The sequence below is a fragment of the Camelus dromedarius genome, chromosome 10, assembly GCF_036321535.1.
Source record: "Camelus dromedarius isolate mCamDro1 chromosome 10, mCamDro1.pat, whole genome shotgun sequence".
NCBI classification, from domain to species: Eukaryota; Metazoa; Chordata; class Mammalia; order Artiodactyla; family Camelidae; genus Camelus; species Camelus dromedarius.
In genome coordinates, this window is record NC_087445.1 from 69,792,385 (window position 1) to 69,820,046 (window position 27,662).

Here is a 27,662-nt window from a genome sequence, read left to right on the forward strand (position 1 = left end):
ACCAGCAATACAATCCAGATAATTGAGTAATTGATTGGTTAAGAATACAAATCACAAGAATGTTGCAGAATCGTAATTGCTACATCCAACAAAAGCTGTAGAAATCACAGTGGACATTAACACGTTGAAGTGCTTTCAATATTCATTAGCTGCTTCTCAGAAAGAGAAGCAGACTGTTGTCACATGGTAGTGAGAGCCACTGGGGTCAGGGATGAAGACTGGCCCTTGTCTTTCCCAACTACTCCCTACCCTACTCCACACAGCACTGCAGGTCATTTTGTGTGCAACTTGGCCTGAAGACCTTCTGTCCAAATGCTCTGGGGCAATGCAGCAGACAGAGGTCCAGGCCTGAGTTTAACAATCATTGCCAGGCCAGTTCCACTTCTGCCCAGTTCCGCAAATTAACCCTTCAGCTGGTTGCCCACCTATAAAATTTCCATCTTTGGACTGAATTGGACTTCATGTTAGCATGAGAGTCTGCCCTTTATTGATCACTTATTAAATTGTACTTGGGCTAAATGTAAGGTCGCTACCCTAGACCCCACTCCTGTACCACTAACAGCTAATGTTCAAAATATACCTTCACGTCCTAAAATTACGAGCTGAATGCAAGTGTGTAAGGTTAACATCAGTGATCCATCACTCAAGTCTCAAGAGAATCCAAGCAACTATAAAGCATCATTAGTAATAAAAAGCCACCAGAAGATTTCAAAAAGATAAAGGGAAATAGGAAATTTCAATTATGTTCAGGAAAACTCCACCTTCGGGCATGGTGAACTGGCCCTTGCCTAGTTAAGGATATAGATGAACCTCCCACTCCTTTTCTTAAATTGGATTAAGTTAGACAGTTTTCCTGAAATGACTGAATAAAAATGTTTCCTTACCTCAAAACACTTCCAACAGAGTAAGTGACTGACCTAATTAGAAGCATATCACAAAAATTAGACCAGTGTAAATAACAAACATTTATTGGTATCACTTATGGTAGAAAAAAGTTCCTACACCAGATGCACATGACCCAATTGTTAAATAGAACATTTTCAAGGTGAACACACGCCCTAACCCAGCTTTTTTACCCATTTTGATGATAGCCAATTCCTCCTCTCCCCCCACCCCAAGACATGTGAGCAACTGCTAATGAAAAGCAGTAAACAGCCACTTGGGCTATAGCATTTTCAACTCCACTCCAAGGTGAAGATTCCAATTACATTCGAGACGTTAAGTTCTCTCAATTTTCTCCTAACGAAAGTTCCTGAGTCCAGTATTTACAATATTACAGCACTAGCAGAGCAGCGTTACAACTCATCTTTGTCTGCTGGTTCCTCATCACCAGTTGGGGGAGGGCCTGCACTTCCATAGAGTTTGCTGATAATTGGCTGAACAATTTCTTCTAGCTCCTTCTTTTTAGCTTTGAAATCTTCAATGTCAGCATCTTGGTGACTTTCTAACCACTCAATCTTTTCCTCCACGGCTTTTTCCATGGTCTCCTTATCTTCGGAAGAAAGTTTACCTCCCAGCTTTTCTTTATCTCCAATCTGATTCTTTAGAGAGTAGGCATAGCTTTCCAATTCATTTCTGGTGTCAATGCGCTCCTTGAGCTTTTTGTCTTCCTCAGCAAACTTCTCAGCATCATTAACCATCCTTTCAATTTCTTCAGGTGTCAGGCGATTTTGGTCATTGGTAATCGTGATCTTATTTTTGTTGCCTGTACCTTTGTCTTCAGCTGTCACTCGAAGAATGCCATTCACATCTATCTCAAAGGTGACTTCGATCTGTGGGACCCCACGGGGAGCAGGAGGAATTCCAGTCAGATCAAAAGTTCCCAGAAGGTGATTGTCTTTCGTCAGGGGTCGTTCACCTAGAAGTCATACACAAAAAAACTTGTTGAGTTGTTACTGACAAATATTAGTACATCTGGATCCCTACATTTCAGTCTGTTAGAGCCTGTAGTGGCAAGGGCACTCTATCAGGCTAGAGGTGGGTCAGTACTGGGTCTGTAGGGAGCAGTGAGTTAAGTTACCAGGTACTCTACAGCAGTATGAAATCTTTTCTTGTTCTTATATTCCAGGAGCCAGTTCAGAACATAATTTTAACGGGAAAGAGAGCCAGATAGCTAAGTAAAGAAATGGATTTTAATACTAGCTCTACCAAACTCAACATTTTTTAAATTAGGGAACCCTTACCTGAAAACAGCAGGTACTTCTTTCCCTAATCATTTCAAGAGTATATTAAAAGAAGTCATGCTCTTCAACTACATACTATATTAACAAATGTAAGCAATTACCTTCATAGACCTTGATGGTAACAGTCGGCTGATTATCAGATGCTGTAGAAAAGATCTGAGACTTCTTGGTGGGCACCACAGTGTTCCTTGGAATCAGTTTGGTCATGACACCTCCCACGGTTTCAATACCAAGTGTAAGGGGACACACATCAAGCAGTACCAGATCACCTACAAAGGTAAGTTAATCAAGGTAAGTTCTAATTCAGGAGTCATAGCAGCAATACCAGTCTCCTCATGAACAGTGTAACTTGATCTTCATCTTGCCATTTGGTTAGGTTCTATGCAAAACCAATTTAGAAGCAGTCAATTAAACACAGTTGTTAAAGGATCTTGAGACTGTGTCAGGTCTTGTCCTCACTGTATCCTTTACTAGCTCTGCGCCCTCTTTGCTTATATTCTATTGCTTTCTAAAGCAACAGCTAATCATACTCTTCCCATCAAGCTACTGAAGCACTGTGGAAGATGCTGTGACACTGACTGACCTGTATCTTGATCACCAGAGAGTACACCAGCCTGGACAGCAGCACCATACGCTACAGCCTCATCTGGGTTAATGCCACGGGATGGCTCCTTGCCATTGAAGAACTCTTTAACCAGTTGTTGAATCTTTGGGATTCGAGTAGAGCCACCAACAAGAACAATTTCATCAATATCAGACTTCTTTAAATCAGAATCTTCCAGCACTTTCTGGACAGGCTTCATGGTAGAACGGAACAGGTCCTAGAATAAGAAACACAATTATTGTGATGATGCCTGTCACACCCAGATAGAGTCGAAATACCTAAATGCATTGTCCCAAACTCAGAGATTTAGCAAGGCAAAAAACAAAAACCATACCATGTTTAGCTCTTCAAATTTGGCCCGAGTCAAGGTCTCAGAGAAGTCCTCTCCTTCATAGAAGGACTCAATTTCGATTCTTGCTTGATGTTGAGAAGACAGGGCCCGTTTCGCCTTCTCTACCTCACGCCGGAGTTTCTGCACAGCTCTGTTGTCTTTCCGCACATCTTTGCCAGTCTTTTTTTTGTAAAGCTTGATGAAGTGCTCCATGACACGCTGGTCAAAGTCTTCTCCACCCAGATGAGTATCTCCATTAGTGGCCACGACTTCAAAGACACCATTATCAATGGTGAGAAGAGACACATCAAAGGTTCCACCACCCAGGTCAAACACCAGGATGTTCTTCTCCCCTTCCCTCTTATCCAGGCCATAAGCAATAGCAGCTGCTGTACTGTTAAGAGGATGAGAAAGAAGAAAAAAGTTTAGTTAAGTTTACATTTCCCCATTTGGCAAATATGCCAAAAACTTTTGAATTTAACACTTACGGCTCATTGATGATCCTCATAACATTCAATCCAGCAATAGTTCCAGCGTCTTTGGTTGCCTGGCGTTGGGCATCGTTGAAATAGGCAGGTACAGTAACAACTGCATGAGTAACCTAAAAAAATAAGAAAAGGTAATTAAATGTATTTTATCACACGGTTTAACCCTTATTTAAGTCAAACCATCACTTTAGTTTCTAAGCCAGCTTATTTTTAAGGTGGGTATAATATATAATTTCAAACCCATGAATTTGCAAGCATTGAGTAATATACACATAAAAAGTCCCTAGTATTTTGTTTGGCCTTCAGAAAAGCGCACAAGTAACTAAAACTGATACACATGGATGTCATTCAGTTTCAATTTATTAAAACGATGAAGGCATCTATATATCACAATCAATTCAGAATAGTAATAATAAAACTTCTCGACATCGTTCTAGAAATACTTACCTTCTTTCCCAAATAAGCCTCAGCAGTTTCCTTCATTTTAGTGAGAACCATGGCAGAAATTTCTTCAGGAGCAAATGTCTTTGTTTGTCCACCTCCAATATCAACTTGAATGTATGGTTTAGTTTTCTTTTCAACCACCTATTTTAAAGAATAACTATTTTCAGACATACTAGCAATGACATCTCAAACTTTAAAAGAGGATTGTCTGAGACCCATTTCCTCCCATATAGTTTGGCTTACTTTGGTCTTTGGAGCTGAATACTGAGCAGAAATACTTAAGGAGTACAGGTCCCTTACAATTACAAACCTCTTCAGTTTTCATCAGTCTCTTAATTCTAAACTATTGTGGACAGAGTAGTTATGTGTGAAATTCCTTTGCCATCCTTACTGTCTTAAGTTCTGTAACACACTAACAGCATTAAATAAACCTTATTATATAGACACCACGTCTGCATCCTTTTTGGTGGTCTCTACACTGTCCTTCAATAACTTCTTACTTCTAAATACTTCAACCAGCACTACCCAATTTATCTCGTGAGAAAACCCCGGTCGCACCTTGAAAGGCAAGAACTTGATGTCCTGCTGCACAGACGGGTCGTTCCACGTCCGACCAATGAGCCGCTTGGCGTCGAAGACCGTGTTCTCAGGATTGGAGGTGAGTTGGTTCTTGGCTGCATCGCCGATCAGACGCTCCCCTTCAGGAGTGAAGGCCACGTAAGACGGCGTGATGCGGTTGCCCTGATCGTTGGCGATGATCTCCACGCGGCCGTTCTTGAACACCCCCACGCTGGCGTTAAAACCGATCGGAAGAAATCAGCACCGCGATGCTCACGGCAGCCCAGGAAGCCACGCCCCATTCTCCCAGTTTCCACAAACCCCGCTTACCAGGAGTAGGTGGTGCCCAGGTCGATACCGACCACCGTGCCTACATCCTCTTTCTTGTCCTCCTCCTCGGCCAGCGCCGCGCCGAGCAGCAGCAGCACCGCAGCCACCAGGGAGAGCTTCATCTTGGCGGCGCTCTAGGCCAGTCAGTCAGCAGGCAGGTAGGACTTCGCAGACAAACCAGTCACAGGCCGCAGCACGGGAGCGCACCGAGGTTATCGAGCTGAGGGCGACAGAACCCGGGGTCAGGAGGAGCAGAAGATTGGGCAAAGGGCAGGTCAGAAAAGGCAGGCCACGGCGCTTACCTCTCACACGCACAAAAAGACTAACTCGCTATGTCTGTGATGTGTGGGTCAGCGTCTACCGCGCCGTCGTCGACTCCACTTATATACCCTCCCCCCAGCCCCGTCGTGGAGGCCGCCGATTGGAGAAGGTGCTGCTCGTTGGAGGCCGCTGATTGGTCCAGACCACCAAGCTGGCCGCCGCGGATTCGAAGCGGCCTCCTCCGCAACTAACGTCACCGCTACGCCCCTCAAGCTGACTCATTGGCTGCTGGACGCGCCCAACGGCCACCAATGGGAGGAAACATCCGCCCCGTGCGCTGGCCTCATTGGTTTAGCATCTGCCTGTCCATGACTCGACCTCTCACCTCGAGGCAGTTTCCGCCGGTAATCGCTGAGGACCCGCCCTCACGCTGGGCTCCGAGGGGCCGGAGTCAGTCCAGCGTGCGTGATTTCCCCCGAGGTGCTGGGAGTTGAGTCCCTTGCTTTTCCGCTACCCGCCTGCCTGCCCCTTCTCCGTCCCTCGGCTCTTTTCCTTTCTCCTCTCAGCCTTCATCCTGTGTCAGGCAGGCCGGTGTCAGCATAGGTGCTGTGATCACAGAACAAATTTCTCTGCCCTTGGTAGCCACTATGGGTACTAGAGTTTCCAAGCCCCAGAATCTTTTGTTGCTCACCCGGCCGCAGCCTTCGAGCTGGGGCCTGCTCTGGGCATTGTCGTCGCGAATCATGGCTTCTCCTAGTCAGTTATGTCGCCCCGGCACCCCTGCCCCGCAATCCTTGTCTATACCAGGCCGCTCCACGTTCCCCTGCCCCACGGTAAGTAGCAGGACAGGCCTGGCCAAAGTAATCGAGTCCTAGCCCTGAGTCCCTCTCCCCACTGTGGCATCCCTCTCCCTACTTATTAAGAGCTTACTAATGCCATCGCTCGCACCCTGGGATGTATCATTTTTCTAGCTTGTCTTGTCTTCTCCCCTGCCCATCGTTTCCTTTTGTGGCTCAGGTTATCATTTACAAGCCTTTCTCATTCTTTATTGATACCTTTCTATCTTCACTCCTCCTGGAAAAGGTCTGACTGTACTTAAACTTATTTGGTAGACAAAGACGTATGATAACATCATCCTATAGCAAAAAATATAGAGGCTACTATTATTTCAGGCTTACTATATGCCAAGCATTATTGTTTCCTGTGTCATTCGGTCCTTACGGCTTAATACTTGGCATTTCCCATTTTCCAGATGAGAAAAATTGAGACTGAAACAGATTAAATAACTATCTTAAAGTCAGAGCTGATGAGTGATGGAGTTACAATTGATACTCAAGTTATCTTGACTCTGTACCTAAAGCTGTTAGCAATTTAAAAAAATTAAGTTCATTTCATTAAAAAATTGTTTTGGAGGATCTTCTATAGACAAGCCGAAGGCCTGATACAAAATATTTTGAGATATTTACAGAAAATTGGAACTTGTCATAGTTAGGAACTGATGACGCCAGTATTTTTTCCACTAAATGGTTTATTGAGATTCATTGGTATGTGCAATATTGTGTCCAAATAGCACTGAAACATCTTACATACTGTTGACTAAGATGCTGAACCTAAGAGTCACTACTCAAGAATTTTCCTTTCTCCTTTAGTGCTCCTCAAAGGTTAAACTGGTGACTCAGAGTTGACTCCATTCTTACTATAGAAGTTGCATCATCCATGTCTTTCAACAGGGTTTGTAACACTGCAGTAACACTAACCCTTCTTCAAGTTACATCAGTCCATTATCAAGATAGATATTACCATTCTGCCATGTTACAGCAATGTATCATTCCAAGCAAATTTTCTGATATATCATAGTCCATATCCATTAAAAACAGCTCTCAATTTCGGCCTCGCCCTTGATTGGAATAACCTTTGCAACTCTCCTTTTTCTAAGATTTAGAAAACTGATATTTGGCTAACTTCTAAAGGGAGTTGAGTATATTGGTGTTTGTGGTATCTTTTTAAAAACCAAGTATACTGGGTATATTGTATATATAGTATATTCTAAAGTGTGTATATTATAGTATATTCTAAAGTGCAGTCATTTATGGATTGAATGGGAAGGTGCACAGATCTAGTGTGCTGAATGTTAAATGCCGATAATAATATCAGTGCCAAGTTATCAATATTTAAATAAGTGCAAGACACTATGCTAAATGCTTTAAGTGCATTATGTCTTTCAATCCTTATGAAAGCATTTTTTTAACCCCGATTTTAGGGCTAAGGAATCTGAAGCTCCAAGAGATAAAGAAACCTGCCCAGAAGAACACACAGCTGAGATATGGAGCCAGGATTTGAGCCGCAGCAGTTTAATTTTTAATTTCTGTAATCTAGGATGTCACCCTGAGCTTCAGGTTTATAAGACTTATATTTTGTTTCAGGATATAGAGTAGTAGCTCTGTTTTTAATGGATATAGGCTATGATATATCACTAGTTTGTGTATATTTTGGTAATGGGTGATAGACAAGTGTAGATTTTATCCAGTAAATTAGACCAGTTCATTTCACTTGTGCTCTTATGAGTAAGAAAATAGATTTCTATTTCCCATCTGATCTCAGAACATGAAGCAGAGTTAGGACTGATTAGGATTGGGTGTCATTTAGCTCCTAAATCTTCCTTTCTGAAAGAGAGTTAAAGGCATAGAGCAAGCAGGAAAAGGAAAAGGCGTATGTAATTGACAAGTTGAATGTTTAGACCCTGATAATTGAGAATTTTCCATATGCTTTGTTAGAGAGAATATTCAGCTGGGAGATAGGGCCACACACCTTGGAAAAAACCAACCTCACAGAGCCTCAGTTTCTTCATCTACTGAATGTCAGGGATTTCTGTCTTAGTGACTTGTTTCAAAGATCAAATGGGATACTGTATGTAAAAGCTGTAGAATGGTGGTGATGCTATTACTTATTATGTAAATATACTGTAAGAAATTTTAGAAGTTATTCAAGAAAACCACCACTTGGGAGTCAGTTTTTAAGATTTCTTTCAATGGGAGATAATAAGTTTGGTGATTGCACTGAATTTGACAAAGGTTTTTTGGAAATGCTTTTAAAAGTGCTGCATCTAACTGCTCTCTTATATTGGCCACATACATGTCTTTTTTTTATTAAGAAACTGGGAGTAATTCCTCAAACTTCATTAAACAACATGGGAATAAAAGAAAAGTATCTCCATAACACCTGAGCTGGGAGCAATACAAGGTATAAATCATGAAGGGTTTTTCAGTACTTCTGAAAGTTGTGTTCTATTCAATAAGTTTCTTTATTTGTCTTTACTTTTTAAAAGTGAATTTAATACTTAATAAAGAACCTTCCTCACACAAATAAAAAGTATCAAATAGTGCATTTTCTCTTCTTCACATGATTTTTTGGTGGAAGGCATTTAGAAGGGCATGCTGTGTCAGTGTGATAAAGGAAAGACCATGAGGTTTGCAGGCATAAAAACTCTTATGAGTTCCAGTTCTGTCACTTAACTAGCTGTGACTTAAGGCAAGTCACTTAATCCCCCACGATGCTCTGTTTACTAGTCTGTAAAATGGATAAAATTCTGCCCCATCACAAGGCTATTGTTACGATTAAGGCATTTGATTAATTGTAAAGCATTTTAATTTTATATATAAAATGTTAGTATTTATTTTTCTTCTGTCCTAAGTTTCCTTTGAAGTAAAATAAGCTGCTAAGGATGAAGAACTACCTCTATAGAATTTGGTAATATTTGATACAGGTCTTAAATTTCTAAATTTGTAAAATAGGAAATATTTGTACATGGTATGAATATCAAAGGGTACAATATACAGTATGCAATGCAATGAAAATAATTCTGCCTGCCATCCAGTCCCCAGCCCTGTTACTGTACACTAGTGAATGTAACCACTTGTCACCACTTTCTTATGTTGCCTTCTAGAGATGTTTTATTCATATGGCGTGTGTGTGTCCCTGTTTTAAAACCAGTGGTGGAGCATACTATGCACATGGTTCTGTTTCTTTATCCACTTTAGCTGTATTTCTTGGAGATTGTTACAAATCAGCTACCTCTTTTTTTTAAATGTCAATAGTAGGTGCCCTTAATTGAGTATGTACTATGAGCTGGGTGTTTTACATATTTTAAACTTTTTTATTATAAATTACAACGTGAATACAGAAAATATAAATGTACAGTTTAATGAAAAAGCAGAAGGTGAATCCCTAGTCAGTCAATATCCAGATCAAGAAATAGAATGTTGTTAGTACCCAGAAGTCTTCATTTCCCCCCTAAGCTGATCAAAATCCCCTCCATTAAAAAGTTATTTTTCTTTATTGTTATATTCTTTAGAATTAAAACATGGAAATATACCTCCTCAAACACCATGATTTAGTGTCACCTGTTTGTTTTTTTTTTTTACTTGATGTAAATGGAATCCAAGAGTATGTATACTTTTGTGTCTGACTTCTTTCTCTCAATATTGTTTTGAAGTTTTATCCTTATTGTTATGTATAGCTCTAATTCATTCGTTATCAACTGCATAATATCCCAAGATATCACAATTTATGTTGTATTTAGTGTTTTGTCTATTATGAACAATGCTGCTATGGACATTCTTCTCCATGTTTCTTGGTATGCACATACATGAACTCCTCTATGGTCTATGACCAGGATTAGAATTTATGGATCAAAAGGTTTAAATATCTTCAGCTTTAGAAAATCATGTCAAACTGCTCTTCAAATGTACACTATCATCAGAGTTCCAGGTGTTCACATGATTGTCAACATTTGATACAAACTCTTTATTTGACAGTCTGGGCCATGTCCTGGCTTCTCATTGTGGTTTTAATTTTAATTTCCCTGATCACAAATGGAGTTGTGTACTTTTTCATATTTTTATTGGCTATTTTAATTTCTTCTTTTGTGAAGTTGCCAATTTCTCTGTTGAGTTTCTTATTTTGTAATTAGTTAGTCATTTATATTCTAAATATAAGTCATTTTTTCAGTTATATGTATTGCAAGTATCTTCTCTCCACTCTGTAGCATTTGCTTTTATTCCTTTACTGGTGCTTTTAAAAACCTTTTACTTTTGAAAGCAGTGCAGACTTGCAGAAAGTTACAAAAACAGTAGAATCCCATGTACCTTCACTCAATTTTCTCTAATAGTGACATCTTATATAGTTGGAAAAACTAGGAAATTGACATTGGTACACTATTTTCAACTAGAGTACACATCACATTCAGTTTTCACCATCTTTTTAGCCTGCATGTGTGTGTATGTTTGTATATAGTTCTATACAGTTTTATGTATAGATTCCTGTAACCATCACCAAAATCAAGTTATAGAACTTAATGCTATTTTTGATGAGCAGATATTTGACAAACAAAACTTACAGTTTTTTCTTTTATGATTGTGCTTTTTTTGTCTTGGTTAAGAAATCTTTCCTTATCCTGAGATCAAGAAGATATTCTTTTTAATTATCTGCTAAAAACTTATTTTTTTAAACTGTTTCTTTTAGATCTACATAATTCACTTGGAATTTATGTTTTTGTATATGTGAGTTGTATGTAGTGTGAGTAAAAATAATTTTTTTCCACATGGATACTCAGTTGTCCCAGCACCATTTTTCATATTAGTATATTTGTTAGCATCTGTCTTAATTTCTGTAGCTATATACAGTTGGCCCTTGAACAACACAAGTTCGAACTGCATGGGTCCACTTATAGCCTGGGTTGTTTTCAATAGTAAATAGTGTAATACTACACAATTTGAAATTGATTGAATTTGTGGATGTAGAACTGTGGATACAGAGAGCCAAGGAGTGTCTGGCTAGTCTTCACATTTTGTATTTCCATATAAATCTTAGAATTAGCTTGTGAAGTTAGCAAAACAAACTTTTATTAAGTAAAAAAAGCAACTTAATGGTATGATAAGACTATACATATTTATTTTTAAAATAATCTTTATAAAGTCTTAAATTTCTATTTAACTTATTTCTATATTCTAGAATTTTTTTAAATTTGCATGAATTTAGCATTTAAAAAATTGTTAACAGGAGTAATCAGCTTCCATTTTGAAATGACAAGTTTTGACTTATCAGTATGATGAAATATTATGTAACCATTAAAACTGAATATGTTTTTCAAAAAGTATATAAATTATAAGTATGTTATTTTTTGTCTACACTTTCTTGCTATTAAAGAAGAATCTGTTTACCAACCTTGGAAAATTCTAAGAACTTAAAACTAAGACTAATACAAGAGAACAAAAAAAGTTGTCAGTGAATGATGTAAGGTACAATTAAAGATATTTCATATAATTAGTCATGCATTAAATACATATAACCCTCCAAATTTTTATGTTGCATTAACATTACAACTCATAACAGTCTGGACATCCCTCACACTAGTAAAAAAACAAGTTTTATAGTAGATTTCATTGGGCTGAAGTATGAGTTGCATGATTTATGACCCTGTTCTACAGGCATCACTTTCCTCATTTCTAGTATTCTCAAATTTTAGGCTTTTATCTGTTGTCTTCAGTTAAGCTGATAATTTAAAATTCCTTGGCAAATATTACAAAACCATATGACTATGTGATTACATTTTCTTGAATCATAAGCTCCATCAGCTTCATAGTAAATCGACCTCTAAGCATAACTATTTCTGAACCTGCCAGTGGGGGCCAGTGCAGGACAACCAAGGGCCCAGAGCATGGAGTATGGCTATGATTGGAGTCCTTTACTTTCAGTTGGACTGTTTTAAGTGCAAAAAAGATTTTATGAAGGATACTTTCTGCCACCTGTGTATAAGACAGCCTCCATGTCTGTCTTTCTGGATTTTCCAGAGCTTTAAAAAAATTTTCCCATTAATAAATAACATATAGTAGCACAGGGAAGTGTGTGCAAGATCTTGTGGTAGCTCACAGCGAAAAAAAATGTGACAATGAATATATGTATGTTCATCTATAACTGAAAAGTTGGGCTCTACACTGGAAATTGATGCAACATTGTAAAATGACTAACTCAATAAAAAATGTTTTAAAAAAAGAAATAACATATAGTTAATTCACATATTTTTTATTGTTCAAAATATAATGAGTTAACCTAAATGTCCATCAATAGGGGGTGCTAAATTAGGGTAGACTATATTATGGAAATATTGTGCAAGGTTCAAAACAATGAGGTAGATTTTTATGTATAGATATGAAAAGATGCCCAGGATTTATTATTACATGAGAAAAACAAGTTACAGAACATGGAACAGTATGTACAATGTGATTCTATTTGTATTAAACAACCACCCTCACCCCCACCAAAAATTTAGGCAGATACCTATCAAATTGACAAGAGTAGCTCCTTCTGGGTGGAATAGGATGGGAATCAAGAGGAACTTTTGACTTGTTTGTATTGTATACATTTTTTAAGAACAAGAATGAATTCCTATATTACTTGTTGGATTGAAATTAAATTCTAGAAAATTAAATGTAAATGAAAAATGGCTAAGTTAGCCTTTAGCACAGAATGTTTGCTTGCTGTTTTAGTTTGAACTATGTCAAAGTATAACATTTGTGTTTTGCTTTTATGGTAAAAAGCTTTGACCTGCATCCTTTGGTTTTATCCTCATAACAACCAGACAGGCTAGATAGGGTTGGTGACATCTCTGTTTTACAGTTGAAAACACAGTCTCAGAGTTCATTCATAGTAAAATTATGAATTCTCTGTTGTACTGGTTTCTATCCATGTTATTGCTATATTTATTTATCACCTAGTTTATAATTGAATTGACTCTTTCAGATGAGACACTAAGATTAATCTCTGAACAGGCTGTAGCTTTCTACAGCCAACTGTGTACTACTGCTTCAAACTAATTTATTTCCCAAACTGTGTGCCAAATTCATAAAATTGCATCATAGATGAAGTCCTTGTTTTTTCCTCTTCCATCTTGTTCTCTCTCTTCTTAATCTTTATTTCTTTCTGGATATAGCCCTGTTTGTCTTCCTGGTATGGTTTACTCTCAATTAACTGCCATATTTCTTTCCTATGTATAAATCCATAACTTAATGTTGCTTTTCCCAGGGGCATGTATTTTTAAATTAGGATCTCTTGAGGAACAGCCTCCAAATTCAGATGAATGTGGGTATTGGACTAGATGATCTCTGATACTCAGGTCTAAAATCCATGATTCAATGTTTCTATCACTAATGATGACATTTCAGGGGGCTTTCATGGATGTGAGGAAAAAATATTTTTGTCTAGAAATACTTGCCAAAAACTTCTCAAATCACTTGGCATTGAACTTGTTTTCTTGTCTTACCTCCAAGACTGGCTGTGTACAAATGGAAGGAAAGAAACATTAATTTTAAAAAAATTCTGAGTTTGTCACTGCTCTCTACCTCTGGGGCAGCATAGTCTAATGGAGAGCTATCAGGCTGAAAGTCTGAAGAACTGAGCTCTAAACAAGATCTGGTATGAATTCTGCAACTATGGACAAGTCACTTCAGGAAGGCTGAGTGATGTAATAGAGCAAAAAGTGCTTTGGCCAGGGTTCACTGTTTATTCATTTCATTCATTAAAAAAGAAAAGAAAAGAAATACTACATTCTAGGTAGGATGCAGGTTCCACAGAGACAGTGGTGAATAACATGGTATTCTCTGCTCTCCCTTTAGGAGTACTTACTATTTATTGATTTTTGATCATCTTTTTGCCTCTTGAGTTCACTTTCCCTTGTGTAAAAGGTATGGAGAATAATACTTCATATTCCACAAGAATTACTGTTGTAGTGATCCATTGTTCTAATGTGCAGGTTTTAGTACTTGGGTGTGCTGGCTGGATAAAGAGATTGAAAATTGCTTACCTAATTCAAGCTTTCATTTGTAGGTGACAGAGAAGGTCTCAGAACAATTATTTGACCATCCCAGTGCTTTTAAAAATTTTTATTGAAGTATAGTTGATTTACAATGTTAGTTTCAGGTGTATAGCAAAGCGATTCAGTTACACATATAAATACATATATATTTTTTCAGATTATTTTCCATTATATAATACAAGAAATTGAATACAGTTTGCTGAGCTATACAGTATCCCAGTGCTTTTTAAACTTACTACACACGGTGCAGTTTCTTCACAACCCACAAGAAGTTTTTGCAACTTTTGGGGTCCTTTCCTTCCCCTTTAACCTGGCCTATGTGCTCCAGCCCAACTAGAGTACTGTACTTACTGTTAAAGTGAGAGCAAACTGTGAATGCATTCACTTTACTTAGGCTGGGTTCTTAGCAATCCTTACATGCCATTTCCTTTCCTGAAATCCAGCCATTCAGTAACTCCCAAGAGTCACTTCCTTCTTAAAAGTCATGGCTCCACAATTTGATGAAGGCTTTCACCGTTAATCTGGAGACACTTTGTATCTTAGCTTATTATTATGATCCTTAATCTGAATTATCCTTTTACCCTAAATTGTAAACCATATCCTGCTGCTTTTTTCATTCCCTTGTTGTTTTGGGCAATGCTTTATAACAATGCTGAGGAATAATCTTAGATCAAATTGAATTCTTGAGTCAGTTGAATGGCAGTATCATAGCAATAATACCTGATGAGCTTACCATAGAATGCTCTTATGGTAATAAAATGAGGCAATAAATCTGAGGCAAATTTTGACAATTTTAAAAGGTAATACATGAAGGAGGATCACTAAATGGAAAGCAGTTTGGGAGCTGAATCGCATTTGAAACTGTTGAAAAACTATTATAACTTTTTTTTTTAAGCCTGGAGACTTCTAGTGTTGGAGGACATAATCATTGTTTAATTTTTTGAAAGGCTATCAAGTCGAAAACATTCTAATTGCTCCAGCCAGTATAACTGCTAGCAGTGGAAGGAAGTAAAAGGGAAGTAGATTTTGGTTCAGCAAGAGGCAGAACTTTCTAACATTTAAAACTGTCCAACAATGGAGCAGGCTACATTAAGAAAGTGAGATTCCTGAAATTTGAAGTGTTGAAATAGAAGTTGGATGACAATCTAGCAGGAATGTACACGTGTACTAGAGGGAATTCCTGCCCGAGCAGAAGTTGGACTAATGACATTTAAGGTATCTTTCAAATCTAAGGTTTCTATGACTGTTCAGCTCGGTTAACTTGATATTTGAAATGTTTGAATTATTCTATAAAAAACTTCTGTATTAAACTGTCAATGACCTAAGAAATTGTATGGTCAAGTTTACAGTAAGTAAAATGTGTTCAAAGGAATGGGAAATCGGGTGTAAAATTGAAAATCTGTATATCATTAAAGGCAATTAACAACGCTTTTAACATAAAGGGACAAGGGGGGTGTGTGTGTGTGTGTATGTGTGTTTTTCAAACGATGTGTTCTGGGCACGTGACAGTTATCTAAAGCGTAAATGCTCTTAATTGTTTTACTTTACACATACTTGCTCAGATGGTTTTTCACAACCAGCAGTACCTTATGCGGAAGCAAATATCGGTGTCTGGTGAAGGACAGTTTTCCGGAAGGCGTTTCGCGGTACCCAAGCCGCCCAAGACCGCTTCAGCCCACAGCGGACTCGGCTGGTGAAAGAGGAAGAGGCACCGCTCGCCGCCGGGTCCGAACTACCAGTCCCAGGGGGCCCCGCGGCGCTGCGCACGCGCCATGGCGTGGCGGCAGCGCCGCTGCAGAACGCAGGGAAGCCAACTAGCGAGTGGCGGCGGCGGCGGCGGTAGTGGCGGTGGCAGTTCGCGGCGAGGGCGACGGCTCTGGGGCCGAGTGGCGGTCCGGCGGAGACCTCGGGGCTCTCTTCCACATGATCTTCTTGGTGAGTGCACGTCCCCCATCTGCCCGAGCGGAGTGCGCGGCTCCTTGCCTGGCGGCCGTGCTGCTCCGGCCTAGGGCCGCAGCCTGCGCCTGACGGCGGGCCGCCGGGTCCAGCTGACCCCTGGGCCCTGGGCCCTTCTCTCCAGCGTCGGGAGAAGTGGGGGTGGGGGCACACGGTTAGGCCGTGGGGAGAGACGTGGCGGCGCCCAGGGGCCGGAGCAGCCTGGGGCGGATGAGACGGAGGGACGCGTGGGGGATGGGATGGGAAGGAACTGGAGGATCGCTGGGCGGCTTCGGGTGAGAGCCAGAGGCGAGCGACCTGGCAGCTAGGGAATTGAGTAGGGAAGGTGAGGAGGAGGGAGACTGTCTTCTGATTGCTGCTGGTGAAGATGTCTTGCTTCAGAGATTCTTGACAAGCTGGGCGCACGGGTCTGGGGGGCAGCCCACCCACCCTAAACATACACACCGTACTTGGCATCTTTCCACTTCCTGCTGGAGGTCTGTCAGTGAAGGGCTGTTGGTTGCGTTCATCTCCTTTTCTTCAATATCGCCTTTTATTGACTGGCAGAATTTAAATGGATGCTGGCTAGGCAAACCATAGAAACAAACAGGGTTCTGTGTATAAATCTGCGTGAAAACAGGAAGGCATGGTGATATTGTTCAGATGAGAGCTAGGGCAAAGGAAAAATCAGTGCTTTTATTTTAACATTTCTGACAAAAATAATTTGAGTGAGGCTTTGAACTCGAAAGGGTTTTAACCTGGAATGCACCAGTTGGTAGAATTTAGGGGGTCCTTGAACTGGAATGGGGTTGAAATCACATCTTTATTTTCATTATCTGATAACTGTATTATCATTTCCTTCAATTATGAATGTAGGCACAAACTACAATAGAGTTAGCAATGCCTGTTACTTTATCATGAATAAATATTAGATTTTTTGTATTGTGTTTTACAGTTGTTAAAGATATCGCAAAAATGTCATTTATGCTTATAATTTCTTTGAATTATGATATTATTAGACTCACTGTTAGATCTCGTTATTTAACGTGATAATAAAGCTGCACATATAGTACAATATCAGAGTTTTTAAAAATTGTTATGCTCATAGTTTAGTATAATTAGTTTCTTTTGTAATTGCGTACATTTAGTTATGCATTTAAAAGCAATCTGAGAAGAAGTCCACAGACTTTGCAAGACTACCAAAGAGATCCATGTCAGAAAAAGATTAAGAACTCCTGAAGTAGAAAGAAGGTTTTGGAATCTATAAGTCTGCCTGGAAGAATATTTGAATCATTAGAAGAGATAAAAGATTAGATAGATAGGATGACAGTGTAGATGAAAGAGGGAATTTTGTAATCAGGAAAGTAAAAGAAAAGATTTGACTGGAATCGGAGTAATAGGTTTGAAAACTAGAACAGATGACAGGTATTTCATTCAGGGTACTGGGCAATCGACAGAGCAATCTGAGGAAGAAAGGGAAGTGAGTACTTTGGCCTGTAGATTTTTGTGTTAAGGCACCTTCTAGTTCCAAGGGATTGAAGCCCTCCAAGCTCTTGTGTAAGCCTGTGAAAGAAAATTTTAGTGTGTGTTGGTTTTAAGTCATGTAGATAGTGTGGCTTTTAAAGATAGGAGGGTATTCAGATTTTTCTATCCTCAAGTGAAAAACTGTAGGATCTCCAAGTACATTTTCCTATTGCTATTATTCTTCTTTTCATATCTAATGGAAAGTAAATGTGCAGATTATGGAGTTGGAGAGTTGCTAAGTTATTTTCTTGAAATTCCATTTTAAATTCTTGTAATTCAGCTTCATTTTGGCATCAGACTGCTCACTGACAAATCACTCATGACATTTTTTTTCAGAGTATGTGTGACTTGAAATTTGCACCTGTTTGTAAAGGACCTGTCAACATCTTGTGAGATTTTTTTCCTCTAAAATATTAGCAATAATGAAAAACCACTGCAGCAGACTTCTTCTGGAAAAGATTAAAGGGAGGGTACAGAAAGGTGAAGAAGAGTGTTTTGTGAAATACATGTTGGTGCTGAAATAGTTTATGTTGAATTAAACACACCATATTACAATCACTGCCCTGAAGAAGTATTGCCTGATACTTTGTGTCCTTACACTGCCCCCTTGGTCATTCTTTCTCTCCTGCCCCTTTATTTTATTTATTGTATATATCTATCTGGCATTTTATTTGTATGTATCTTTATATGTAAAGGGTCAAGAAAATTTTGATTGGAGATTCTACTACTAAATGAGAATAGGAGATTAGGGAATGCTATGTGGAGGAGATGGCATTTGAACTGGACCTTCAATCATAGATGTGATTAGCTTTGGGGATATTGAGAAAGGGCTTCAGGTGAAGGGAACAACTTGAACAAATACTGGGACAGAGGAATTTGGAAATCAAATAGAACATCTAAGTCAGCCTCCCTCCCTCCCTTTCTCCTTCCCTTCTCACTCCCTTCCTTCCTTCCTATGTGTTAGGTCAGGAAAAATGGGGGAAAAAGATTACATATAAAGGTAGTTTGTGATGAACAAAGGCCAAAAAAACTCTAGGCTGCCCAGGTGATAGTGTGTGATCGATTGCCTGCAGGTGGCTCACTCCCTTCTGGAGCCCACTACAGTGAAATTGCTCACAGGGAACCTGAAGTCTGTATACCCAAGAGGGACCAGAGGAGCATTCTGGGGAGATGAAAAGAGTATGGGCTGTGGAGTCAGACAGAGCTAGTTCTGAATTCCTTCTCTGCTGCATAATAGCTGAATGATTAGGCAGTAAGTTATTTGACTTTTCTAAACCTGTTTCCTCGTTTGTAAAATGGAGTTGATAAATACCTACCACATAGGATTAACTCCAATAATAATCACATATATAAAACCTTAGGAACATGGCTTTCGCTCAGTAATTGCTAGTTATCTTTTGGCATTCCAGCTTTCAACCTGCTTTTGTCCTTTTCCACCTTCATACCACATCCATGACTTTAAAATAAGCACTCCTCTTCTGGTGCCCTCTTGGCCACTGTCACAATGCTGTCACTTCCCACTTCACCCAGTTGGCTCCATTGTGAGTCTGTGAGCTGCTTTCCAGTGATGGCACTTAGCATTTCCCACCTCACAAGGTGATGCTGCCTGATACTGGCATTCTGGAAATTGCCACAATATGTATTAACTTTTGTTTGGTGCAGCTAACAATACCGCTCTTTAAATGTAATGTGCTTCAGTTTAAATTAGTTTATTTGGAAGAATTACCCCTAATACTGCAGAAAATAGAAGTGGAAAAGTGGATATATTCCCAATTGTAAGACATTTCACTCTTATTATTATTATTTTTTTTAGGAGTGAGTATATTGGGGAGTTGGTTATAAATTAACGATTCTCCAAGGTAAAAAGTATGACCTTTTGGGGGTAAAAGTCTGATATAAGTGGAATGCTTCCTACTTGCTTTGGAAAGACCAAAAAATTGAAAAAAAAAAAAAAAAAAAAAAAAAACCTCAAACAGTTATTTAAATTTTCCCCTTCAGCTTTCTGTTGTTTTCACCACACACATCTTCTTTGGAGTTAATTTTTTCTCAGGCAAGAAGGATTTCAGTTATATATATATTTTTTTACATTTGAGCTGCCTAAACTTGTGTTTGCATAGAATGATTTGTGGCGTTCACTCTTTAATCCTAATCAAGATATTTTCATTTTTAAAGGAACTAGGACCAATAATTTCTGTATTGTGTACACATTTCAGAAGAAGCTTTAGACACCAAGCTGTTTGATTTCTGTTTTTTAAAATTATAGGTAATTAAAATTTCCTTCTTTATGTTTACCTGTATTTTCTGATTTTTTAAATGTGTTTCAATGTGTATTATTATTATGTAAAAACATTTGCAAAAAGATAGTTCTTCATTGTTCCTAAGCTGAAACCTGGTTTTGAACTCTGCAATGCAAAGGTCAGAAGAAGTGGTGAATATTTGTTGATACTTCAGGTTCTCATATTTGATACATATAAATTAATGGTTGAACAAATGTTTTTAAAAAGTTACTTATAGACTTCCTAACTATCTCTATAATGACTTTTTTTTTAAGTTTGAAGCTAAACCAAATATTTGATAAGTACCTGAAAGGAAAATGTAACTTATTGCAAGCACTGTAATTAAGTTATATTTACAAAGCCAAAATTATCTTTATGTTCATCTTTTTTCTAAGCCATTTAAAAAAAATAAGGCTTTACATAAAAAAGGATGAAATATTGCCATTTGCAGCAACATGGGTGGACCTAGAGAATGTTATACTTAATGAAGTAAGTCAGACAGAGAAAGACAAATATTATATCATAATCAATTATATGTAGAATCTAAAAAATAATATAAATGAATCTATATTCAAAATGGAAACAGACTCACAGACATAGAAAACAAACCTATGGTTACCAAAGGGGAGACAGGGGTGGAGGGATAAACTAGGAGTATGGGATTAACAGATACAAACTACTGTGCATAAAATAGGTATGCAACAAGGATTTACTGTATAGCACAGGAAATTATATTCAATATTTTATAATAAGCTCTACTAAAAAAATAACTGAATCATTTTGCTATATACCTGAAACTAACACAATATTGTAAATCTATTATATGTCAATAAAAAAAGAAAGAAAATAAGGCTTTAAACATAATGTAACTGGAAAAACAAGCAAGATGTCTGCTCATTAAGATGTCTGTCCAAAAAAGTGCCTGCTTGGTCTTGCTCCCGTATAATGCCTGTACACGCACGCTGGAGACTAGTGGAAAACTTTTCATCAAGCACATTCAGTTCTTTATTTTTTTCCTTCCTAATTTATATTTCCAATTTATTCTCTGTGAATCTTTGAAAGTATTAAAATTGGAAAATTTAAAAGACAAAAAAATTAGTCAAGGGATATTAGCTTATTTCCCTTTTCTTAGGACCAGAATCAAATTATCTTCCCAAGCAATCTAAATTTTATCCAAATACATCTATTTTAAAAGTTTTTAGGACTCAGGCTAAAGTCATCTATTTTCATCTCAGTCTGAATTGTCTCCTTTCACTTTCTAATGCAGAGCTCTGACCTATCTCTTGGTTTTACTTTCATTGTTAATGATTCCTGTCTACCTGACAAAAATACATTAGGTCTGAAAGTCATAGTACTTAAGATAGAATTGCAAAATGTTTACAAATACGGCTTTCTGTACCAGAAAAGCTTAGGAAAGAACAGATGAATTCTTTCTGCAGAATTTATTTCATCTTTACCTCCTTCAGAACCCAAGGACTCTAACTTTGATTTCTCTAAAACAAAGTGCCTTTTAATATTGAACTATTCAAAGGTGTGATGGGGCAACTTCGATTCTGATGGAAAGTGACTTATTAAGTAAGCCTCCCTATGAGTAAGTTTCTATTCCATCATTACAAATCATCATAATAACAGTAATGACAGTAATAGCTAACATTTATTGAGTTCTTTTTTTCTAGACATTATGTGCAAATTCCATACATCTTAATGGTTGATTTCTTTTTGAAAAGCTGTTTGACTAACAAGATTTTGTTTGTTTCTTTAGAGTTTTGTGGTCCAGGAGTTTCCTTTTGGGTAGAACGTAGTCAATGATAATAATATTGTTTGAAGCTTGATAATAAATATTTGTAATTTTATGAAGTGCCATTCTGGTAAATGTGGTGAAACAGACATGACAGCCTGCTACGTGCTTTCCTTAAATTTGAGAGTGTACTCTTGGATCTTGAAACAGGCTTTACCAGTATTACAGCTCAGCAAAAATACAGCTGAAGCTCAAAGTTCTCCTTCTGCTCTTGTATTTGATTGTACACCCACTGTATTCATGGAAGAAACTAAGTTTATCCTGGGGACCAACGCTTCCTCAAAGCATGTGTGTAGTGAAATCTTCCTCTCCAAAGTTTGTAGATGGCTCTAAAGATTTTAGGGTTTTTTAGTTACTTGGTTTGCCTTAGTGAGTTGTCATTAGAGATTGTGGAATAGGAAGAAATTAGATTTGGTGGTATATAACTTCAGACTAATAAATTAAAGAAGGTTTATATAATTGTGAAAGTTCCTGATACCCATTTCTAGATTAGGTGGATATTTTTGTGTCATGTATTACCTCTGAGGAAAACAGGATATAATTTTAATAGCATAGTAATTCTGCTTATTGGTGTGCAGATTATTACTGTTGAACTATATCTAGAAATTAAGTACTGTGTCCTTTTTTTGGATTTGAAAATTTCACATTTCCTAAAATAATTCACAGAATTTGTCTGGTCCTGAGTGTTTAAGTAATTGCACTAGCAGATCTCTCAGCAGGGGAGATCTTAGTGCCAAGTTTTTTCATGTTTACCTTAAAATTAAAAAAAAAATTACTAAGGAAATAAATGTTCTTTGTTTTTAAAAAAACAAAACATAACCTGAGGGGGTGGTAATAGCTTAGTGGTAGAGCGCATGCTTAGAATGAAGAAGGTCCTGGGTTTAATCCCCAGTACTTCTATTACCTAATTAATTAATTAATTAAAAAATTTAAAACCCTGAAAACAGTGCAAAAAACAAATGCTTTTTTTCACAAATATATACACATATTACATAATCTGGAGTTTTTCCTCCCCCCCCCCCAAATTATAGTTAACAGTTGTGCGTGCCAAGTGCTTTATATATATTAACCCACTAAACCCTCACAACCTTACGACATACCCTATGAAGTAAGGTTCTATTTTATATGCACTTGCTGATGAAGAAGCTGAGGCAAGAAGTAATTGGCCAAAAGTTGCATAGCTAGTTAGTGGCAAAACTGTGATTTGAGCTCGAGTAGTCTTGCTCTAGGGCTTGTGTTTTAACCCCTGTACTGCCTCTGGGATCTTACCATGCTGTCATTCTGGAGTTTGCTTTTTTTCACTTAGTGGTACATGGTAGACATCCTTCTTAACAGTTATTTAATATTCCATGGTAAAGGTGTACCATAACTTACTTAACCTTTTTCAGCTTAATCTTGTTTAACAATTCCAGTAATAATGATTTCAAGTAATATTTTAAAAAGTCAAAGTTTTTGAACTGCAATGGTGAGGGTACATTAGTATTTAGTAAGTAATACATTTAGGCTGTCCAGGTGTTTTGATGTTCTCTGTCAATTGAGTGGTACAGTAAAATCTGAGCTTAATCCAAAAGCCGCTTGTTAGGCATGAATTTCATTATTTTTGTGGTTTGCCATCTTTAGCTCTGGAAAATTAGTGTGTTGGGGGTAAAATCTGTTTGGATTTTTTAAGTTGACTTTTGGTAGGGTCTGGAATTTTGGTGTCATAACAAGAAGTCTTGTACTGTTAATTTGAATTTTGGATACTATCTGGCTTTATGTTATGTACTTGCATCTTGAAAGTAGTGTGCCCTTCAGTTCTCTGTACTTGTGCCAGGAATAGTTGGTACTAAGTCCATTCTTTTTTCTACAATGTTTTACATTTGTTTCAAAAATACCAACTAAAGATACTAAAGTATCACTTGTTGCCATTTTTTTCTCTCATGGTATGCATTTCTTTTTTCTTTTTTCTTTTTTCTTTTCTTTTTTTTTTTTTACATTTCTTAATTGTGAGGAAATATCTTTTTCAGTACATTAATAATTATTTCAAACATGCTCATTGGAAAGTTAGTAGATGTTTTCACCTTAAATTTAGATACTGTTCTTTCATTATTTTGGAACTGAGTTAGCAGCAGCTTGGCTGATTTTTAACCAGAGCATTGCTGTTCATCATTTAGTCATTTATTTATTAATTTTTTATAGATTCAGACATTGATTCAGCACCTGCTAAATGCCAGCTTCTCTGCCAAGTAATGGGGATACCAAAATGATTATGTCCCTACTTCAGGGAACTTGGAGTTTTGTTGAGAAAACATTTTGTTGAAAACAGTACAATATGCTGTGATGGAGATGAACCCAAATGAGAAAGTATCTGAGACAGAAAACTGGCTGGTAAAGGCTCCTCAGTTGAGCTGGGCCCTGATACCTAAGTGGGCTTTAACTGACCACTGAAAGGAGTAGGCAAAGGACTCTAAATAGAGGGTATGCAGAAATCCAGTCTGTGTCAGCCACTCAAAATTGTCATTAGAATGTCGCATATTCCTGTGAGAATGCGGGTCCCTCAAGAGCAGACCTTAACCATCCTGTTCATCAGTGCCTTGCACATCGTAGGTATTTAATAAACATTTGTTGAATGAGTGGGTGAAGGAAGTGTGTTAAATAAAGCTCACTGTGCTTGTCTAGCCACTTTTTGGAAAGAGATGAGCTCATCTTTTTTAATACCTGATGATTTTTAGAGCATGTTATGTAACAAAACGTAAATTGAGAAAATGTTCCTGCACTAAAGGAGGTAAGTCTTTTAAGAGGGAAACGTGTAGGCAAATCATCATAATTCAACATGATTATAGAAGATATTTGCAAGAGACACCCGTCTCTAGTATGGATTGGTTAGGTCCCTGAAAAGTGGTGGGTAATTAAGATAAATCCTCAGATTAAAATTATTTGATTGATAAAATACAGCTAGCATTGTGGTAGTTCATTTTAAAAATTACAGTCATGTCCTTTTTCGCCGTATAACATTAATATGGATATTACATAAGTACTGTGGGGAAGAGTACCTATATAGTGAACAAAAAAAGTGACAGTTCTGTCAAGGTGTAGACATGTTTACCATGTTTACCATGCTTAATCCTTGAGTAATATCATGACTTTTCCCAAGTCTGCATACTACTTATACTATTATTTATTTAATGTCTTTTTTTTTTTTTTGGACACCTTTAAAAATATTTTTAAAGGAGCTTTATGTTCCTACCACAGTGAAAGGCTAACATTTCTTGCCCTAAACAGAAATCAACTTAAAAAACAAAACAAACAAACAAAAAAACCCCAGAAAAAACCGGTGTTATAAAACCTAGCTAACTAACTGTTTGCAGAAGGTGCTGAGGTGAGTTTGAGGCCTGCTGTCCTTTAATTAAAAGGAGAGATTAGCAGGTGTTAGGGAAGTGTTGAAGACAAATTGGCACCTTGCTTAGATTTTTCTGCATTATATAAATAGAAGAACTGAAAGAAACCTAAAAATGGAATAACTTTCCCACTTAGTGTCATAAGGGAGGAAGGATGCACCCTGTTTGTTGGCAGGAGCAGTTTCCCCAGAGCTTCACAGAGGGAAGAGATTTGGGGGCTGGGCCTTAAAGGGGAAATCTGAATTCACTTGAAGATGAGGAGGATATGGGCCTCTTAAGCCTTGGTAATAGCACTGCAAGATGTTGGAGACTTCAGGATATAGTTTGGCAGCAACATCTGCTTTGGAGGAAGTGGAGAAATGGTGGGAGATGAGGTAGGAGATGGAAAAAGAGGGATTTATGGTTGCGAGCTTGATGCCGTGTAGCAGGTTGTGGACATTATCTTTAGGCGGTGGAGAGTAGCAGGACAAGATTTGTGCTTTAGGAAGACTGCCTCAGCAGGAGCAGGGAGAGACTGGGAAGGAGCCTGCTGAGATGATGAGACCCTAAATAGTGTAAAGGATTGACTGAGAGGAAGGTGATAACCTTTCATTGGAAAAGGCTAGGAAAATTCAAGATTTTGATCTTATGCTCCCATGTTGGAAGAAGACAGATGATATGCTAAGAGTATAGATCACGTTGACAGTATTGGCTACTGTCTGGGGTCACCTGCCCACAGAAAATCCCAGTTAGCTCATACAGAAAGAGAGCAAGGTGACCAAGATGTTCTGGAACCAGTTAGGGAACTTGGATCTATTTGGGTATTTGTAGAGCATTGATTACAGTAAAGGGATGGTACCCATAATTCCTTGTATTTCAGTTAAAAAACTGAATTCCAGAAAGATTATATTAACCATTAGGAATTATACAGCTAGTTTTGAGCTCATTGCATTTTACTTTAGAGTGCTATACCCAGAACTCTGTTAGTACATTTTAAGTCTTAAGATACTTTAGATAGGACCTAGTGTGTGTGTGTGTGTGTGTGTGTGTGTGTGTGTGTGTGTGTGTGTGTGTGTGTGTGTGTGTGTGTGAGAGTAATTATCAGGGTAATAATCTAAATTAGTCTCTAGTGACTTTCTAAACTTTTATGTATCATTTCTTTAATAGAATTTAGGTTATTTAGTCCTGAAGTTCAACTAAACCTGACTTTGTTGGACAGTTTGAAACTTTCCAAGAAAGGGAGTTGTCCAGATACTGACTTAGATATTAATAGTTGTTGAAAGAGTGGGGTGATTAGAAGTGACCTTGGTAGTGGTAAATTAAAGCACTCACTCTTGGGAGGCAAATATCATGGTGAGTAAAAGCTAAGTGAGCCAGACACACCTGGATTCTAGTCTCAGCTTTGCTGGTATTAATTTGATCTTGGGCAAATTATTTAATTTCCTCAGTTTCCTCATCTATATAAAGTGGATAAGAATACCTACCTTTCAGGAGTGTTACACAGATTAAATGAGAATTTCCATGTAAAGCACCTAGTTGGTGCCTAATACATGACAAACCTGAAATGCATAGTGGTTATTATTATTTTTATTTCCTAAGTACCTGTATATACTTTACTACACCATACAATTAAAACTTCTCTTCAAGCCAACTATTTACTACTTATAATGGGACTTTTTAAGTTTGCCATTAAGTGGAAATTAATATAAAAACTGGCTTTTCTTAAGCAACTCTGGCTAGGAAATATATTTGCCTTGCTTCAGTTGATCAGGAATTAGTGCAAAATGTAACATAGCTATGGAAATTTTGTGTTAGGAAGTTTCTGTAATTCATTTCTGATCACAGTGAACTGAGAGAAAAAATATTTTTAGTGTGATAGTTTAAACACTACAATATGTTAACCAGATATTAATGTATTTTGGGATGTCATGTGACAGCTGATAATCCTTATAGGTGGTGATGGTTGGAGACTGATAAATTACAGCACTCAAAAGCATTTCTTAAGTTTGTGTATTTTTTTCTTGCTGAAAAAAGTCACTAAATTGGATGCTTGAATTTAGAATTTTATTATTTGTGTAGATAAAAAAATTTAAATAGACTTTAATTTTTAGAATAGTTTAATTTATAGAAAAATTGAGTTGATAGTACAGGGAATTTTGATATACCCAGTGTCAAGTTCCTTTTGTTACTAACGTCTTGTGTAAGTATGGCATACTTGCTGCAATTAATAAACCAATATTTATATGTTGTTGTTAACCAAAATTCATACTTTATTCAGATGTGCTTAGTTTTTACTTTTCAAAATTGAAAAAATTTTTTATTTTGGGTTTTTTTTGGGGGGCGGTTAAGTAGATTTTTTTAAAAACTTGCTTATTTATTTAGTTAGATGGAGTTCCTGGGGATAGAACCCAGCACTTCGTGCGTGCTAAGCATGCGCTCTACCACTGAGCTGTACTCTCCTCCCCCTGCTTAGTTTTTACTTGATGTCCTCTTTCTGTTCCAGGATCCCAATTACCACTTTACATTTAGTCATCATTATCTGTGTAATTTTTAATCAGATCGTCTTAATTAGATACATTGATCTATTTACAAAAAAAAGCTTTATTCTCAAATTTCAAAGCTATGCCTGTGTGTGGCATATTATGTTACCAAAAATGGTTTCAATTGAAGATAGTTGGCCTTTAGTTTCACTTTTAATAAGCCTT

The 27,662-nt window shown here is 37.6% G+C and overlaps 2 protein-coding genes across 7 annotated transcripts in view; one reads left to right on the forward strand and one right to left on the reverse strand.

Annotated features, from left to right (window-relative positions):
• Window positions 1–952: 952 nt before the first annotated feature.
• On the reverse strand, window positions 953–5,353 carry HSPA5 (heat shock protein family A (Hsp70) member 5). The gene is made up of 9 exons (XM_031450449.2): window positions 5,241–5,353; window positions 4,939–5,158; window positions 4,609–4,840; window positions 4,054–4,191; window positions 3,607–3,719; window positions 3,122–3,512; window positions 2,767–3,004; window positions 2,285–2,452; window positions 953–1,858 (listed from the first exon to the last, which is right to left on the reverse strand). Exons 2-9 carry the CDS (start codon window positions 5,058–5,060, stop codon window positions 1,296–1,298), a joined length of 1,965 nt encoding a protein of 654 aa, XP_031306309.1. The 5' UTR covers window positions 5,061–5,158; window positions 5,241–5,353; the 3' UTR covers window positions 953–1,295.
• A 10,504-nt stretch (window positions 5,354–15,857) lies between these two features.
• The window catches only part of GAPVD1 (GTPase activating protein and VPS9 domains 1), a 61,444-nt gene continuing 49,639 nt past the window's right edge, over window positions 15,858–27,662 (forward strand). For all 6 annotated transcript variants that reach the window (XM_031450455.2, XM_031450456.2, XM_031450458.2 and 3 more), the window contains exon 1: window positions 15,858–16,003. The gene's annotated coding sequence lies outside the window, so the exon portion shown is untranslated. The remainder of the gene's footprint in view (window positions 16,004–27,662) is intronic.

Bases quoted from the DNA above. Each gene is read 5' to 3' on its own strand.
- HSPA5 (XM_031450449.2), bottom strand. From the start codon at position 5,060: ATGAAGCTCTCCCTGGTGGCTGCGGTGCTGCTGCTGCTCGGCGCGGCG. The intron at 3,005-3,121 runs GTATGGTTTTTG...TTCTTATTCTAG, and splicing joins AATTTGAAGAGCTAAACATG to GACCTGTTCCGTTCTACCAT. The intron at 1,859-2,284 runs GTAATTGCTTAC...TATGACTTCTAG, and splicing joins TACCATCAAGGTCTATGAAG to GTGAACGACCCCTGACGAAA.